Source organism: Anolis sagrei, chromosome 5 (assembly GCF_037176765.1).
Source record: "Anolis sagrei isolate rAnoSag1 chromosome 5, rAnoSag1.mat, whole genome shotgun sequence".
Lineage (NCBI taxonomy): Eukaryota > Metazoa > Chordata > Lepidosauria > Squamata > Dactyloidae > Anolis > Anolis sagrei.
The window spans coordinates 141,249,461-141,268,358 of record NC_090025.1 but is presented as its reverse complement, the minus strand read 5'-3'; the positions used below and the strand labels follow the sequence as shown (position 1 = coordinate 141,268,358).

Below are 18,898 nucleotides of genomic sequence, written 5' to 3'. Positions count from 1 at the left end.
AAAAATGGTTCTAAACTTGTTTCGTATTTAGGGGGTGCTGGAGGTTCGATTTTTAAATTATTTACGAAATTTTCTTTTAAAAAAGATCAAAATTACCAGGAAATATTAATCGTTTTGTTTGTTTCGTTAATGGAAGGTGCCCTTCCCTCCCCCCAGAACCATTAAAATCTCGCAGTTTCCCTTCCATCCCTTGCGGCAGAAGGGAGAGGTGGGCGTGGCCAAGCAAGCCCCTTGGAGGTCTCGCCCCCAGCGACCTGCGAAGAGCTCTGTGCTTGGCCACTCCCACCTCTCCCTTGGACAGCTTGCCAGGGAAGAGAAAGAAAGGTGAGAGATTTTAAAAGCATTTACGATTCACTGGTGTAAGTCATAAGGAAGATGGGGGTGCGGCTTCGATATGGCAAAAGCACTTCCGGGTTGCCAAAATGGGTCGATATCGCTTCTAAAGGTCTTAAAATAATGAATTAATAACGAATTAAGAAATTAACGAATTGGATCAACCAAGTCTACTACACATACAGTATAAATTATTATTTTTTAAAATTATGACAATAGTTTATCTACTGGCCCAACTTATCATGTACAAGTAATTATATGATGGTCCTGGCCAAAGAATTCACAACTATGGTCCTGCTAGAAGTAATTTGGCTTCTTGCCAAATATTCACTCCAAACACCAATCATCGACCCAGATACGTGGAAGAAATAAAATTGTTGAGATTTACCAAGTACTCTTCTGTGCCATAGAGGGAGACAAACTGTTCATCATCATCAAGCTCTCTAGCAGCTCCAAAATCTGTCAATTTATAAACAGATTGGCCATCTTCCCCTATAACTCGCATTATATTGCCTGGTTTGATGTCCCGATGCACAATTCCATTCTCCCGAAGATGGTTCATCCCAGCCACTTACACACAAGATAGAATGGAGACAAATATAAGTATATTTCAAATCTTCAGAAAAAATGCCAGAATATTAAGAATTGTTTTCAATTATTGCATTTTTTATCAGCAATTGCTAAGGAAAAATAGACTGACTACCAAGTTAGAAGAGAACGAGACACTAGCATTGATTTTAATTGGTAACTTTAAATTTCCTGCTGTGTCGAAGAAGAGAAACATAATAATTTCTTTTAAATGCTATCATAATAACGTGGTGCACTAGAATGATCCAGTGCACACACACAAGGGATAATCCTCAAATATATTGTAACAGCAGTGACAGAGTCTTAAACTAGCCAAAAATAGAATGAAATTTCTGTTTCCAAAATTGCTGAATAAAAAATATATAAGATATATAAGGATAATGTTCTCTGTGCAAAGAATGGAGCTAAGCAGTTTGAATGGTAAACTGTCCACTGTGTATCGTGGCAAGTTCAGCCTGCATATCTTAATCTATTAAGAGAACTTCTATTCACACTGCAAGTACTGCAACCATCAGAAAGTACTGCAAACATCAGGCCTAACCAGGGAGATATGCTCCTGGACATACAATTTAACATACTCCATATCATAAACCAAGGGAAGTGACTGCAGTCAGAAAATCAGAAGACATTTATTTCTTGGGAGGAAAGCAATGACCAATCTCAATAAAATAGTGAAGGGTAGAGACATCACACTGGCAATGAAGATCCGCATAGTTAAACCAATGGTATTCCCCATAGTAACCTATGGATGTGAGAGCTGGACCATAAGGAAGACTGAGCACAGGAAGATAGACGCTTTTGAACTGTGGTGTTGGAGGAAAATTCTGAGAGTGCCTTGGACTGCGAGAAGATCAAACCAGTCCATACTTCAGGAAATAAAGCCTACTGCTCATTGGAGGGAAGGATATTAGAGACAAAGATGAAGTACTTTGGCCACATCATGAGAAGACAGGAAAGCTTAGAGAAGACAATGATGCTTGGGAAAGTGGAAGGAAAAAGGAAGAGGGGCTGAACAAGGGCAAGATGGATGGATGGTATCCTTGAAGTAACTGGCTTGACTCTGGAGGAGCTGGGGTAGTGACGGCTGACAGGGAGCTCTGGCGTGAGCTGGTCCATGAGGTCACTAAGAGTCGGAAGCGACTGAACGAATAAACAACAACAAGGGAAGTGATATCCTTTTAGTATTACGAGTCAGCTATTGCTTTGTGGTTTGGTGCATCTGCATACACCGCAGCCAGAATGGAATGACATGACACCACAGCTATGTTTCTGTATGACATAAACTACATTCAATACAAAACAAAATCTAATTAGGATAATAAGCAATTGAAGCCTATACTATAGCAAACTAGACCAAACACAAAAATATTAAACAATGTACGTAAAGTAATTCCTACCTACCGACATCTTTCAACACAATTAAGAATTCTGTTTCTGGTAACCCATAGGCATTAGATGGCTCTTCTAAAACAGTGTATAAACTGCCACATGGGCAAAATTCCATAACAAGGACTTTATGTCTGGATGTTGTCTAAAAAAAGCAAATCAAGATTAGCAAATTACACAAAGCAAGTTACAATGCCAAAAATGCAGTCAAGAAGGTTTATCCACTACCAAAAGTTTTGTAGACTACTGATATAAATGCACAAACTTTTTGAAACTGTTTATCTAAGACACTTTCTAATAGATTTCAAAAATGGACTCAACCAACCTGGGTGCAAATGCTAACAGATATTAAGGGTACATGTATAAGTATTCTGTTCTAAATTAAAAAAATATACAGGAAAACTTCTAAAAACTTTGAAGTTAAAAATTATTTATTCTCCCTAAAGATGCAAGGTAGAAAACTGGAAGGTTCATGCAGTTTTTTTTTTTAATTAAATTTCATTTGTTTTATTAACTTACCAAAATATTTATACTCTACTTCTAACAAAAGTCTCAGGGCAGATTACTCATTTTAATAGGTGTGTAACTGAGATAATTTCAATAGGTACTGTTTAGTTAGGTAATAGAAGACGCCTGTTGAGAAAATGTACTCTCAGGAATGAGTGGTAGCAATGTAGACACAAATTCTAAACTGCCGTAATGAAAACTAGCCTTTTGTCAGGCTTAATTGCTCACTTATTGCACTGTCTGAATCCAGTCAAACTGTGGTTAATTTTAACTATAATCACTGAAAACAAGCCAACTTTAATACCTAGTTCATGGTTACATGAACTAAAGCCAAATTTAACCAACTTAGGTTTGAGCAACACACTAAAATGATCCATCTAAACACAAGAAGAGGTTTCCAAACGCTACATAGGAGTACCTAAGTATGAAAGAGGAGCACGTGAGCCCAAGAAAAGGCTAGGCTTGTTCTCTTAACAGTAAACTAGGTCTGGAAATTGTGCAGTCCTCTAAATGTTGTTGCACTGCAGCTTCCAACCTATCTCACCACTGATTATTCTGGTTAGGGATGCTGGAAATACAATTCAACAATATCTGCATTAACCCGCCCAGTATTTGTAAAGATGCAAATACTATTACTGGAAAATTTATCAGACAATTAAAAAGCATACTGATTGTGGTATGTAACATCATAAATTCATTCTCAAATTATAAGAATGGGGCAATAATTACCTCCTCTTCTATGGCAAATAGTTTAACGATGTTCTTGTGATTCAGTTTCTTTAACACTTCAAACTCTCTCATCTGAACATCAACAGGCCGAAGGAAACTGAAATTATTAAATACTTTGACAGCATATAAGTCTCCTGTTTTCTGTAACACAAATATTGAGGATATTTTAAGAAATTTCATCCACTCAGCTTCAGATGGATAACTCTCGCTCAGTTTTTATTAATTCTCACTTATCGATTTGTACAAATAAATATGGGTGCAGTACAGCTAGAAATAAAGCCCAAAAAACATAATGGGACCTAACTTCTAAGTATACAGAGGTAAGATTCTCATGAAAAAATGAGGAACCTTGTTTTATAAAAGATGGTAACAGACAAAATGACAGTGCATAATGCCATTACTTCATATAGGGTTGTCTGAAAAAGAAACTAAGTAAGTTTCAATTTCTAAAGCCTTGAAGGGGAATAACTAACATAATTAGTAACAGTAAATGGGAAGTACTCCGTAATTTCAGTTATTTTCAACAATCAATGTAAAATGTATAAAACATATAGTAAAACAAATACGGTATTACTTTTAATCCTCCATGAACAAAGCTGCTGAATTAGGCAACAGCTATAACAAAACTCTCTTACAAGGCCACATCTCCTGTATTCCTGTATTAATTGTATATTAATTTCTTGAGAAATGAGGAAAACCGACTCCATATAATTTTACATGCCCTGTGAGGGGGGGGGGGGGGTTTAAAGCCACTTAAAAGGTTTTTCACTGAACAGAAAGCATTTCAGCCTCTGTACAAACCTTGTGTCTTCCGCGGAAAACATTTGCAGTTGCTCCTTGGCCCAAGATGTCTGACAGGAGCCAGAGATAATTGGATGTGCTCTGCATCTTTGCTCCCAATTAGGCAATTCAGGTTTGAGCTGAGGAGACAAAGACACTTTTACCAAATTGCCAAAACAATATAGCCCAAACTTTGTTCTGTTTTTATAACTACAGTAATTGGACTGAAGTGTTCACTTTTGTAGTGTGTGTTCATTTCTTTGTCAGAAACCACAGACAAAGAATAACTTTAGCTTCAACTGTTTATTGAAGCTGGGTTGAAGAAATGAGAAGAATTAATTTTATACATGACACATAATAAAGGCATAAACAAGATTATTAGATTATAAAGATAAGAGCTTACTAAAACCAGGCCCTTTAAAAGTATGTAGAAAACCTTACAGTACATGTACAATCAAACAAGCCTTCAATGGTAATAGAGGACTGAATTCCATTCCAGAGGATCACTCCAAAAGCGCGGCCAAAGCAAAAGATTGTACCAAAAATCAGCACAGTTTATCTAAAAATCTTGCTGCCGATAACCAGTCTTCGGAGAGGCTTTCCAGCCAACTATACTGAGGCGAAATCCTGCATGAAGGGTGCAAACTCGTTACATGGCAGTGTTGTAAGAAGGGGTGGGGGGGATAATCATCAAGGAAACTCAAAAACCTAGGGCCCCTTCAGACTATGTAGTAATACCTCAATGACACCATTTGAACTGACTTTTTTCCATCCAAAGGAATCTTGGGATTTGCAGTTTTCGAACTGCATTATATGGCAGTGTAGATGGGGCCTAAGAAAATTCTATGAAATTAATGGGATCACCATAAGTTGGCAGGTGACTTGAAGGCACACAAATATACCACAATAATCTTGAGATAATCCATAAATGCAGGAATGCAAACTAGGGTACAGAGACTTTGAACTGGGCAACTAGGGTATGCAGCGGTTTAAACTGGTCCTTGAGAGTTCCAGCTCACAACGTCATCCTGAAAGTACCATCTTTATGTTATTCTAAGAAGTGCCGGTCTATATCTCCTATATTATACAATATAAATTCTGGAAGAAGGCACTAAGGCCAGTATCCCTAATTAATTTCAATATTTCAGTTTATTTTCATGCTTCTAAGTAACACTCTACAGCAGCAGTTCTCAAATTGTGCTCCTTAGCCCTAAGGGCTCAGTGAAGCACAGTCAGGGGCTAACAAGCACCTCTGCCGCCGCCGCCGTGGCCTGTAAGGCCTGCCTTGCATGGCACAATGGTGTAAAACTGGATGACCTCTGGGGTTTCACTTATTGTTGTTGATAGTACTAGAAAGGTTGGATAGCCATCTGTTGGGAGTGCTTTGATTGTTCTTTATCAGATGTAGAGGATGGCAGACTGGAGTAGAACTGGATGACCCCTGGGATTGATCTTGTTGCTGCTGTTATTGTTTTGTTGTTACAAATACTGGCAATATGTTGGGAATGCCTTGATTGTGCTTTTCCTGCATGGCATAAAGAGGGTTGGACTGGATGGCCCCTGGGAGCTTCCACTGAAATATTGTTACATTTATGTTGGTTGAAAATATTCTTCATTTTAAATATTGCATCTTTCTTTCTTTCTTTCTTTGCACTACAAACAAGATATATGCAATGTGCATAAGGATCTGTTCATGTTATTATTTTTTCAATTAGTTCACACAAACTAATTGTCATTGGCCTGGCCCATCTGTCAAATTCTAAAACGCAATGCAGTCTGTGTCCAAAAGTTTCTTGGGACTCCACGAGAAACATTTCCTTTCAAAAGGGTACCACGGCTTTAAAAGTTTGAGAACTCCTGTTCTACAGAAAAGTAGACTGCTATCAAATACTGAAAAATCCTGCTTTAATCACTAAATTGCAATATACATCACTGAAAAAGTTTATAAAATTAAGCAGTCCCAACTGCTCAAGGGCTTGTTTGAGATTAGCAGGAAAAAATAGTATTAAACATCAATATCCAAGTTTTAACTTCGACAAATTATACAGGTAGAAGGCAATAAACTCATCAGCTTGGAAAATAATCTTATTACTTGTTATGTGTTACACTGTATTGATATAGCAGAGGATCAGTTATTGCTCTTATAACACTGACAAACACTTTCCTAGTCAAATGGTCCAAAGGGCATTGACATATAGTTACCCAGCTTAGTTGTCCAAACGCATTTGTCTCTACGTCCCACCTCATAATTTAAGATCATCTGGGGTGGCCCTGCTCTCGCTCCGGCCTACATCGCAAGCGCGTCTCGCCGGGACGAGAGACAGGGCCTTCTCGGCTGTGACCCCCCGCTTGTGGAACACGCTTCCAAAGAAGATAAGATCAGCCTCATCCCTCTTGAAAGTAAATTGTGGTTGTGGGACCAGGCTTTTGGACAGCAGACTTAATTAGCACTTTGGTTGGAAATTGACTGGAATGATGATACAGCTGATGATATTGTATTATTGCTTTAATTAATGTTTATGTACTGTTTTAATTAATGCTTTATGTATTTTAATTGTGTTGTATTATTGTAAATTTTTTCTATGAAGTGGTATCAAATCGTTGCCTAATGTAAGCCATCCTGAATCCCCCTTCGGGACAGGATAGAAATACTGGAAATAAACACATAAATAAAATTACATAGGCCATCACACCTGGTTAGAAACCCCAGTGCCAATTCTCGTCCCCAAACAAGCCAGTTTCCTGATACAGAATTCATCCTGTGGTTAATTCCTTTGAAGGTGGAAGGAGAGACAAAAAGCACTCCCATTAAGATTTTTGCAAGTTTGTATAGTGGTAGTCCTGGGTAGCAATAATCTCATTCTCTTTTCCACTTCTGATAATGCGGACTGGTCTGAAACTTGTTCATATCAATATGGGAAAAAGCCCCAAATCCCTAAAGGCACACAGCAGCCTGTCTGATCTTGACAGCAGAAGTGCCTATCATATCTTTTATGTTTAGATCGATTGGAGCGATATCAATGTTTAGCATTTAGCATGTGTGTGTTAAGATTGGTCTTCAAAGAGCATTGCCCTTCACTTTCACTTTCCTTATCAAAAATGTTTATAATCAGCTAACATAAAGAACTTCCATAACTCATGTCTGTTACCATTTCAGACCCAAATAGCAACTGAAAAATATACAAAGATTTGGTGGGCAGAGAATTCCTAAAACAGTCCTAGCCTTATAATTACATCTGACTTGTGGGGATGGCTGTAGATAGTATGGATAGAGTTTGAAGATTGAACACAGCAGTCTTGTGTCTTCTATCTGGAATCTATGGGTAGAGGGTTTGATTTTCTTGACGCCTTTGTCACTTCCAGATTGGACTACTGTAATGCACTCTACGTGGGGCTGTCCTTGAAAACGGCTTGGAAATTTCAATTGGTCCAACGGGCGGCGCCGGCCAGGTTGTTAACTGGTGCTCCTTACAGGGAGAGATCAATCCTCCTGTTTAAGGAGCTCCACTGGCTGCCTTTCATTTTCTGGTCCCAATTCAAGGTGCAGGTGCTTACCTACAAAGCCCTAAACAGTTTGGGACCCGCCTACCTGCGTGACGACATCTCTGTCTACGAACCCACGCAATCTCTTTGTTCATTTGGAGAGGCCCTGATGATCCCACCGGCATCGCAAGCGTGATTGGTGGGAACGAGGGATAGGGCCTTCTTGGTGGTGGCCCCTCGACTCTGGAACTCTCGCCCTAAGGACATCAGGCAGGCCCCGTTGCTAGCAATCTTTAGGAGGAGCTTGAAAACGTGGTTGTTCCAGTGTGCCTTTCCAGAATAAGGAAACTCCTAGCATTATGTCCCAACGCACTTTATCAGAGATTCAGGATATCTGCATGCCCATCCCCCTCCAAACACCCCACCTTGTCATGCCCAGCACTTTAAATTTTTAATTTTAACTATTACATTTGGCCCCGCCATTGTTTTTAATTGCGTCATTAGGTGTTGTTAATGTTATTGTTATTCTCTGCTATTGTTTTGTTTTTTGAGTTATTGTGTTGTCGTTGTTGCTGCTGTTTTATTGTTGTATTTGGCCTCGGCCTCTTGTAAGCCGCACCGAGTCCTTCGGGAGATGGTAGCGGGGTACAAATAAAGGTTTATTATTATTATTATTATTATTATTATGTATTCATTAATAAATGTAGCAAGGATTGTGGCATCTGGTCTCAACCATGCCTTCTATGATCACCTGATGATTTAAGTCATTATGTGATTATTGTAGAGAACATCACCTTAAGGCAGCAACTGGCCAAAGAACTGGAGCCACGACTAACAAGAGGAAAACCCAAATTAAGACACAAACAAGCTTAAGCGGCTGAGGAGGGAAAAGGAAGGGGCCTGAGGCTGTTAGGAATGGTGGGAGTTGAAGTCCAAAACGCCAGGAGGGAGGGCCCAAGTTGGCCCATGCCTGCCCTAGGCCCCAAAGGGAAATTCCCTGAAGCAGCTGCCTCAGCTGAGGAGGAAGAGGCTGCAAGAGGGCTTTCCCCGCCTGAGGCCTAGCAGCCTGGCCCAAGCCCTTCCCTTTCCAGAGAAGAGCGTCGTCACTCTCTCTCTGGGCGTCGGAAAGCGAAACCCAACTCCGGCTTCAGCCTCTTTCTTTCCCTCCTTCCCTCTCTCCTTCCTTCCTTCCTTCCCTCCCTCTCCAGAGCCCGGGTTTCTCCTCACCGAAGGGCCGCCAGCTCCTTTCCGACCCACAGGGCCCAATCCGCCTCCGTCTCCCGGGCCTTTCCTCCTCTCCTTCCCTCGGTCTCTCTCTCTCTCTCATCGTCCACTTCCGGCCTCCTGACGCATCGGAGGCGGAGCGGCCTTCCTCGGCTCCCCGCCTTTAGCAGGCAGGCAGCCAGCCGCACACCGTGGAATTAACGCGGTTTGGCTCCGCTTGAGCGGGCCGTTCCTAATCCTCCGGCACCCTGGGAGTTGTGCTTTGCTGAGGCAGCAGCACTCTGGAAAAACAGCGGCCCCATTCACACATAGAATCATAAGAGTTGGAAGAGACCTCATGGGCCATCCAGTCCATCCCCATTCCGCCAAGAAGCAGGAAAATTGCATTCAAGGCACCCCCGACAGATGGCCATCCAGCCTCTGTTTAAAAGCCTCCAAAGAAGGAGTCTCCACCACACTCCGGGGCAGAGAGGTCCACTGCTGAACAGTTCTCACAGTCAGGAAGTTCTTCGTGATGTTCAGATGGAATCTCCTTTCTTGTAGTTTGAAGCCATTGTTCTGCATCCTAGGCTCCAGAAAGCAAGCTTGCTCCCTCTTTCCTATGACTTCCTCTCACATATTTCTACATGGCTATCATGTCTCCTCTCAGTCTTCTCTTCTGCAGGCTAAACATGCCCAGCTCTTTAAGCCGCTCCTCATAGGGCTTGTTCTCCAGACTCTTGATCATTTTAGTCGCCCTCCTCTGGACACATTCCAGCTTGTCAATATCTCTCTTCAATTGTAGTGCCCAGAATTGGACACAACGTTCCAGGTGTGGTCTAACCAAGGCAGAATAGAGGGGTAGCTTGAGAGCGGAACAAAATTCCACATTATCTGCTTTGAACTGGGATATAGTGTGGCAATGCGGACTGAGATATCCCCATTCAAAGCAGATATTGTGGGATTTTCTCCCTTGATATTCTGGGAGATAAGGCTGTATGGAAAGGCCCTAGGTTTGTTCTTAAGATGAATTTGTATGCAAGTCACAACAGGTACATTTTATAAGTGTCAATCCAGTCTCTCTCTCTCTCTCTCCACACACACACACACACACACACACATGTATCAAGAGCTACCGGTGGCACAGGGGGATAAACCACTGAACTTGCTGACTGAAAGGTCAGCAGTTCGAATCCGGAGAACGGGGCTCCCACTGTTAGGCCCAGTTTCTGCCAACCTAGCAGTTTGAAAACATGCAAAAGTAAGTAGATCAATAGGTATGGCTCTGGCAGGAAGGTAATATGACCTTGGAGGTGACTACGGACAACACCGGCTCTTCGGCTTAGAAATGGAAATGCGCATCCCCCCCCCCCCCCCCCAAATTCGGACACAACTCGACTTAATGTCAGGGGAAAACTTTTTTCCTTTACAATCCTACACACATACATATGTATCAGGAGCCCCCCATGGCACAGCAGGTTAAACCGCTGAGCTGTTGAACTTGAGCAGTTTGAATCCAGGGAGTGGGGTGAGTTCCTGCTGTTAGGCCCAGCTTCTGCCAATGTAGCAGTTGAAAAATATGCAAATGTGAGCAGATCAATAGGTACCGCTTTGGTGGGAAAATAACAGCGCTCCATGCAGTCATGCTGGCCACATGATCTTTGAAGTGTCTATGAAAAACATGACTTAGAAATGAAGATGAGCATCACCACTCGAGTCGGACTCGACTAGAATTAATGTCATGGGGAAACCTTTACCTTACTTAACATAGAAGATACTGTGGGATTTTCTGCCTTGATATTCTGGGTTATATAGCTGTGTAGAAGGGCCCCTAGTGCTTTGGGAAACTTCATGCACACATAAAATAACCTTATCATACTCTGACAAGTTCCTAATGGAACTATTGCAATATACTACTTTAGGTTCCCTATTACAGGAGCAAAATACCGATACCAAGAAGGTGACCAATGAGTCAAGACAACGTCAAGATTTTATTGAATAAAATTTATTTTTATATAAAAATGTAGAGCCAGTCCTATTTTAATCAGACCCATTAGTAACTATCTTGTAGTATATATTTAGTATTTAGACTTATCAAAAGAAATTGCTATCTACAATATTGAGTTTGATTGTTTTATTTTGTATCACAGTACATGAACAAATGAGGTCCATTTCTAATATGCACATATTTTACTCAGTATTTAAAAATGTACACAATTTATACCATTGCTATGGGTTGGAAGGAGTTTATACATTGTATAATTTCAAGATTTTTAAAAAAGTGGATATTCCATTTTTGCTGTAATTACAGCATACAATTATCCTATGCAGGGCGTTCTGAGCAGGCAGGCAGGCAACCTATGTTGTCTAAATGCCATACGTACATCAACCAACATAAAATAGAGCAGTTAATTTGCACTTTTACAGGAAAAGGCTAATACACATACGGATTTAAGCGCAGAGCAACATCTTCCAGAAGAAAAAGAAGTCAATCTGAATGGCACAGAAGTTAGCATTCATATAAATTAATATCTGGAGTTCCTGATTAAAGAAAACTGGTTCCTCTAGACTTCTTAGGGTTTTGCTCTCTGAAAGAATACCTGTTTTAAAAAATACGTATGTTAGACTTGAAGACAACAAATACACAATACCTCTATTTCAAGGATAAAAAGTGATGAAAAGCAAGTTTAACGAATGAAGTTGTGATTACTAGTAATATTAAGTGTCTGTTCTCAAACAGCAACCTGACAAGGGAATTTCCAAAAGGCAGGGACAGAATTGTCTAATATTGACTCATCACCGGCAAGACCTACTGCCAAACTAGATAATAGGCTTAAAATGCTATCTGCCTCCTCACTGGTTAAATGAAGAAAATACTTGTATGTGTCTTTTAGGAATGAAATCTCCTTATAAATGGAGCTAAATTTAGAATAAGTAGATTTAAACATATATAGATATAGATAGGGGGTGTGGCACAGCGGGTTAAATCACTGAGCTGCTGAACTTGCTGACCAAAAGGTCGGAGGTTTGAATCTGTGGAGTGGGGTGAGCTTCCTCTGTTAGTCCTAGCTTCTGCCAAATGTGAGTAAATCAATAGGTACTGCTTTGGCAGGAAGGTTAACAGCTCTCCATGCAGTCATGCTGGCCACATGACCTTGGAGGCATCTACGGACAATGCCGGACATGACTAGACTTAATGTCAAGCAGAAACCTTTATCTTTACCTTACACACACACACATAACCTTTTCATCATTTTGATGCACTGAAAACTGAAAGAACTCAATTAACAATAAGTATCAGCTTCACCTAAGTGCAATTCTGTCACACTCACATTTTGAGGAATAAAGTATAAATTATTTCAGCAGTATTTAAATTACAACCACACAGACTTACAAATATGTAACTATTTCATAGGACTACTGATTGTAGGAAAGAAAAAAATGCATTTACTGGCATGGGGAACTGTCAACCCTCTGCCTGTTTTGGTCTACAACTCCAAGCAGCTTTTTCCAGTAAGACTAATGGTAATGACTGTGGGAGTTGTAGTCTCAAAGTTCAGATAATCCATTTATTTAAAACAGTTTTTATACTATGATACTAGTATGGAATAAAACATGCAATCCATGTTTTGAATATAAAATACCATAAAATAAGACATTGTGTGAAGAAACTCCATGTGAGTAAGAGAATGACTTAAAGGGTGTTTGCTGACCTAAGGGAAATTCCAGTCTATTGCAAGGTATAAAATTGTCCCATCTTTAAGAGGTTGTTTGTGCATACACAATCGAGGGAATTCCACAATGCCCAAACAGCCGGAAGACACATGCTCACATGAGATGGAATGCTAATTTTGTGGAGCTGTCAGCATTTTTTCCCTTGCAAAATAATCTACTAGCCAATACAACAGCTGTGTTTTAAAATACTATTTTTGTTTGGATAGCTGAAACTAAGGGATAATGTTTACCTTTAGGTGAAAATATCACCAGTTGGCTATGTTGTAGGTCTAGCTCTATTAGAATTTGGCAAAACCAGTCGCTTAAAATTAACCTACCTTTAAGTAGTTTTTAAAAACTTTAGCATCAGGCTGCTGAAGTGCTTGGCAGAATTCCTGTGAAAAAATCAAAACATTTAACATTTGCTTATACCACACAGCAGATGAACAGTGCGCTATAGATATAAAATAGTATTTGGTCTTTAGTAACAGTGGATTTTTCTTCTTCCAAGATTGATTAGTTATGCAGAGACGAAGTGCCTGAAAATTATTTCCTTTCCTGCAAATAATGGAATTTGATGTATTCATCCATATATGCAAAGGCTGTGTGTCTGTGCCCCACCTTTATTATTGGTAATACCATCACCTGTTAGGATCAGAAGTGAAAGAGTCCCAGAAGGGAGGCCCAAAACAGTTTGTTGCCTGAAGTAAAGGAAAATATGGTTTCCCCATTGTATGTGAGCAGGAAGGTAGCCCTCCACTGTACCAGAAGGCAACAGGCCTATCTTATTAATGGAGCAGCAGTGTAAGTATATCAATATGTTGTGACAGTTCGGCCCTATCAGCATCTTCTAAAGCAGTTGCCTTATTCTGCCTAATGGTAACCCTGCCCTGGCAATATGTATTTGGGTTGGGTAACTGTCACCATTTATTTGAAAATGTGTGCACTAATCTTAGCCAATAAGGACCTCCAAATGTGACTTTCCTATAAATCATCATCATCATCATCTTTATTTATACCCCGCCACCATCTCCCCAAAGGGGACTTGTGGCGGCTTACATGAGGCCAAGCCCGGTAGTGCAATTACAATAACATAACAACAACATAACACAAAAGCATGAAATAAACATTACGAAAGAAAAGTAAAGCAAAAATAATTTTTTTAAATGCAAAGTAATACAGAGAAAAATCAAACACAATCACAGTGAGCAGGCTGCATGTACAGGTAATGATAAAATTCAGGATGAGATAGAAATAAAACAGATATGTTTGTAAGGGAAAAACTCATAAACAACGGAGTAATGGAGACAGGCCTTAGTAAGCAATGCAAAATGTAGACAAACATTATGGGGGGAGTGACCATGAGAGATGTAAGATCACTCTCCAAAGGCGCAACGGAAAAGCCAAGTTTTGAGGTTCTTCTTAAAAGTTTCCAGGGAGGGGGCTTGCTTAATCTCAAAGGGCAATGAATTCTAGAGTTGAGGGGCCACCTCTCTGTTCCTATCTCTGTTTACATACACTTATTTTTATTTTGATGCTCAATTCTTTCATTGTAAGCTTATTGTTATTACTATCCATTATCCTGTAATATTTTGGTGTGTTTGTACCCATTTTGAGGCATTGAATGTTTGCCTTTTTTGTGTGTAAACCAAACTGGTTTTTACACACGCTGAGGAGAGAGGGCAGTCTAAAAATAAAGTAGTAGTAGTAGTTGTTGTTGTTGTTGTTTGAAACACAACAAGATTAGTACACAGCAAACAAGGTCACTATGCTGGTTGTTGCATTGGACCACACGTCAGACACTTCCCTAGTGTCTAGAACTATGTGATGTATCAGTGAATAATGCATGCAGATCCCAGTAGGGTGGCCTTTTGCAGATGACAGATGGTTGTTGTTATTGTTATTATAATTTTTTTGGTTTGCCCAACAAATCCTCTTACTATATCAGTATCAGCTCCAAAGATTACTTACCTGTATTATTTCAGGACCTACTTGCAGTGAAGGAAGATATTCTTGCTGAAGATACTGAATACATTCAAGGCCCTTGGGGAAAAAAGGAAACAAATGCACTGTTTTGACAATGGCCAGATATTTTCTTATTCTTAACTCTCTATATGAGTCAATCAATCAATCAATCAGACTTGGTTTATATCCCGTTCCATCTCCCTGTGGGGACTTGGGGCTGCTTACAACATGAAATAATAAGCAAAGCAAAGAGACAAAAGACATTCAGTCATAAAATAAATCATCATAAAAGTCAATAAAATACATTACACAAACAACAATAACTCAATAAAACAGGGTTAAAAGCCATATCCAAAGTTAAAAGCTATATCTGGAATTAAAAGCCATATCTAATAATGCAGTCCTTATTTAGTAAGCCAGATCTTCATATGCCTGGGAGCATAGGTAAGTTTTCAATAGATTTCTGAAGGACAGCATAGGGGTCATTCTAATTTCTTTCAGGAAAGGGGGCGACTACTGAGAAGGCCCTCTCTGAGTGACAGCATAGTATTGTGGTTTGAGTTCATGTAGGACTAGAATCCCTGTTCAGCCACAGGAATCTACTTGGCGACCTTTGGCAAGTCACATACTTCCTCATCCTTACAGGAAGGCAATGACAAACTTCCTCTGAACTTACTGAAAAAAACCCATGTGAGAGTGCCACTGTGAGTTGGAGTGCACTTAATGCCCAGAAATAGCACAGATCCCTATGTTACTACTCAAAATGTATCTTTTAAGAGCTTCTAGTTCCAAATCTGACTGTGCAAGCACAAGAGATCCATATATGCCATTTCACAGAGACCACGTAGAAGTTTAATAACAGAGTTTTTTCTGGTCTCTTGGCAACGGCACCAAGTGAGATTAATGAGTATAAGAAAATAGCAAAACAACAAAAAGGAAACACATTCCTACAGAAACTAAGCACTACAATCTGCCACTAAAGTCAGATCATAGCACATTTCTCCGAGTACCTGTGACTATATTTTAAGAACTGTATTTCTTCAGTTTTATTTATTTATTTACAGTGTTTATATTCCGCCCTTCTTACCCCAAAGGGGACTCAGGGAGGATTACAGAACATACATATGTGGCAAACGTTCAATGCCGTTTTATAACACAACTAGAAAGATAATTATACATAGATAAGAAGTATATATATTGGCTTTAGCCATCTTTTGAAATCTTGGAAGGTGTGCTCAATTCTGGCCATGGGGGTGGGGTGGTGCTGTTGCTACATCTCTCTGCCAAAGAGCTCGTTCCTAACTTCTTCTTCTTTTTGGATCAAATCGCTGCCATTCCTTATGGGTGCCTCAAAATACCTCCCCCACTTTTTGTAAGCGGTACCTATTTATCTATTTACATTTGCTTTTGAACTGCTAGGTAGACAGAAGCTGGGCTAACAGCCAGGAGCTCACCTTGACCTGGCTTCGAACTAGCAACCTTTCGACTGATAAGATTTGCTACAGCTGGTGGTTTAACCTGTTGTGCTAAAGCCAGCTGTAAGTCACACTTTTTTCACCATTTTAACATCTATAAAAATGGGATTCATCTTAGAACTCCTGGGGCTTTTTGTGTGTGTTATATACTCCTTTGTTACCAGTTGGTGGTACTCAAATTAGCATGTCTTACAATCAAAGAGATATGGCAACAATATCTGCTACTTTCCTAAGTCTTACCCTTTTGAGATGAATTGTTTTTAATGTCACCGCACACTCAGATAAAGCCTATAAAAATGAAACAAGACATTTGTTCAAACTTGTGTATCAGCACTGAAGTAGTATAAATTAGATAATGCATAATTTTACAAGATCAATATTTTTTCCAGGAGAAATATATCATGTCTGAGCAGAATCTTTTGGGAAGCAAAAACAACTCCAAAGAAACATTGTTTCTTTTCTGATCCTAAAGGACTTTGCCCTTTATTTCCACTGGAGGCAATTTTTTAGCTAGGTGGAACTTGAATTCCAGCTGATGGATTACTGGATTCCTCTGTGATTTTATAAGGACTTTCAGATGTTAAAGGCCTTTCTGGAATTTTGGAGCAGTGGTCTGCAATGTGACAGTGAAATAATTTTGCCTCAGTGCCAACACTCTCTATGTGCTTTCACCTTACATGGAATTGATTGAGACCTTCCCACCATCTACACCAGACAGACTGGAATCAGTGTAAGTGCTAAATACTTTCACTAATTTGTGCTGTATTCAGGATGACACTAGATACATTAACTGTATTTCTCACTATGTCACATAGCCCTGAGTACCCCAAGTACACCCGAAATACAAAGAAAATTTAGTATAATGCCAAGTTTTAAACTTTGTTTGTGGGTTTTTATACATTTTATATTTTCAATTCACTTCTCACACAATAAATAAATAAATAAACCTGAAATAAAGACATTATCCAGATTAAGTAAATGTCTGTTCTAGAAGAGGCCTGTAATATTCCTCTGAGCAGTCTACAGAAGACTAGCTGACATCTTTTGGTCAGCTAGATTGTTTAGAATTCCCTTTTAGTTTTCATATATCTTTAGGAATAACTTACGTGACACATTTACGTACCAATACTGTCTGTGCATCTGCTAGGTCAAATGTTTGCTTTAAAGGTGCTAAGAAACAGGCAGGAACAATGTGTTTGTAGACAAAGTCAGCAAATCCCACAGGTCCATCCTTGCCCCCTAAAAAAAGAGAATAAGAATATGCATGTGTCCTTCTTACAAAAAAACCCCCAAAACAAAACAAAACAAAAAAATCACACACTGCAGCATTTTCATCAAATACATCTGCAGCAACTATTGCAGCATTTGAAGGAAAATGCACACACCTAAACACATGCAGTAAAAAGATGTGTTGTCTAAATCAAACCTAAGCTTCCAGGAAAGAAACGCAAACATACCCCAGAGTTCAACCAGTTTTGAAAGGATGATAAAACAGGTTTTCTGAGCAATAGGATCAGGATAATCAACTGCTCCTTGGATGATTGTGATCAACACATGCTCCACATTCTCTGCACCTAGAAAGAGAAAAGAAATCCAATTCAAACTCTTCTTTCTGGGATTTCCAGTGTGGTGCCTCTGCGTCAGCCAAATTCTTTGCCCTTCTTGTTTATTTCATGTTGAGGATTTGCATTGTAAGATATAACTACAATGATGATGCTCTGTCACTGTTACGTCCAAAAATGCCACCCCCAAAAGCCTATGTGGGATACATTAAGAACAAGCAACTGGAGAGAAGAGGCAGCTAGGGAGACCCCTTGAAGTCCTGTTACATACTGCTTCTCTCAATACTCTCTGTGACTGGAAGTATGCCGTAGACGTCATTTTCCAGGACCCCAACCTGAAGTGCCTTGAAAATTCTTGGGTTGGGGTGAGAGTTATGAGATACTAAATACAATACAATGAACCATTAAAAAAAAACTGGGAAACTGGTATTCTTCAAAATGAAGTGACAGCCTCAAGCAGCATCCAAGTATATTTCTTGGGCTGCAAAGACTATCTATCTTTCACAATGAAACTGATGGGAAGCAGCAGTCTAACCTTTTGTTTTAAAGCAGTAGTTCTCAATCTGTGGGTCCCCAGATGTTTTGGCGTTCAACTCCCAGAAATCCTAACAACTGGTAAACTGGCTGGGATTTCTGGGAGTTGTAGGCCAAAACGCCTGGGGACCCATAGGTTGAGAACCACTGTTTTAGAGCCTGCCTTACCTTCCAGAAAATGAAAAGGAGGGGCTGATCAGGAGCATCCTAGCTGTTCTACCTAAAGGTGTGTGAGGTGAACCTTACATTTTCACTCTATCGGCTGTGAAATGGCTATTATTTTGCTCTTGTGTGTGATTTGGCATTTACAGCACATGCCCTGCCTTTTCTTTGTATTGGAGAATTTACTTGTCTTTGAGATTCTCTCAATTTGCTACCTGTGAAATGGATATTGGATCAGAATGGTGTTGATTCAAAAGGTTGGTGGGTTTTTTGTTTTTTTGGCTGACTGGATTGCCATCAATACAGTGCAGCCCTGTCTCTGAGCATATTACTTTTAATTAACCATCACAGTTTGCCTACTTGGAAATTGGAGTTTTGTGACTGGTCGTGTCTACCATGACAACCTGTTAACAGCCTTTATCTCCCTTAGGAGGAGGGTGTCCATGACACTTGCTCAATATTTCATGTATTTAGTTG

The 18,898-nt window shown here is 39.8% G+C and overlaps 2 protein-coding genes across 4 annotated transcripts in view; both read right to left on the bottom strand.

Moving 5' to 3' along the window:
- Positions 1 to 9,195, bottom strand: part of TBK1 (TANK binding kinase 1) — a 29,070-nt gene extending 19,875 nt beyond the window's left edge. The window contains exons 1-5 of one of the 2 annotated variants that reach the window (XM_060777528.2): positions 9,034 to 9,195; positions 4,345 to 4,463; positions 3,544 to 3,684; positions 2,323 to 2,452; positions 722 to 903 (exon numbers count right to left, since the gene is read on the bottom strand). In XM_060777528.2, coding sequence (XP_060633511.1) covers positions 722 to 903; positions 2,323 to 2,452; positions 3,544 to 3,684; positions 4,345 to 4,431 — 540 coding nt within the window. In that variant the 5' untranslated portion in view covers positions 4,432 to 4,463; positions 9,034 to 9,195. The remainder of the gene's footprint in view (positions 1 to 721; positions 904 to 2,322; positions 2,453 to 3,543; positions 3,685 to 4,344; positions 4,464 to 9,033) is intronic. The other variant, XM_060777526.2, reaches the window with a different exon arrangement.
- Positions 9,196 to 10,998: 1,803 nt separating this feature from the next.
- XPOT (exportin for tRNA) overlaps positions 10,999 to 18,898 on the bottom strand; it is a 36,622-nt gene continuing 28,722 nt past the window's right edge. For both annotated transcript variants that reach the window (XM_060777529.2, XM_060777530.2), the window contains exons 20-25: positions 17,621 to 17,737; positions 17,287 to 17,402; positions 16,404 to 16,451; positions 14,695 to 14,766; positions 13,062 to 13,118; positions 10,999 to 11,609 (exon numbers count right to left, since the gene is read on the bottom strand). In XM_060777529.2, the coding sequence (XP_060633512.2) occupies positions 11,583 to 11,609; positions 13,062 to 13,118; positions 14,695 to 14,766; positions 16,404 to 16,451; positions 17,287 to 17,402; positions 17,621 to 17,737 (437 nt within the window). In that variant the 3' untranslated portion in view covers positions 10,999 to 11,582. The remainder of the gene's footprint in view (positions 11,610 to 13,061; positions 13,119 to 14,694; positions 14,767 to 16,403; positions 16,452 to 17,286; positions 17,403 to 17,620; positions 17,738 to 18,898) is intronic.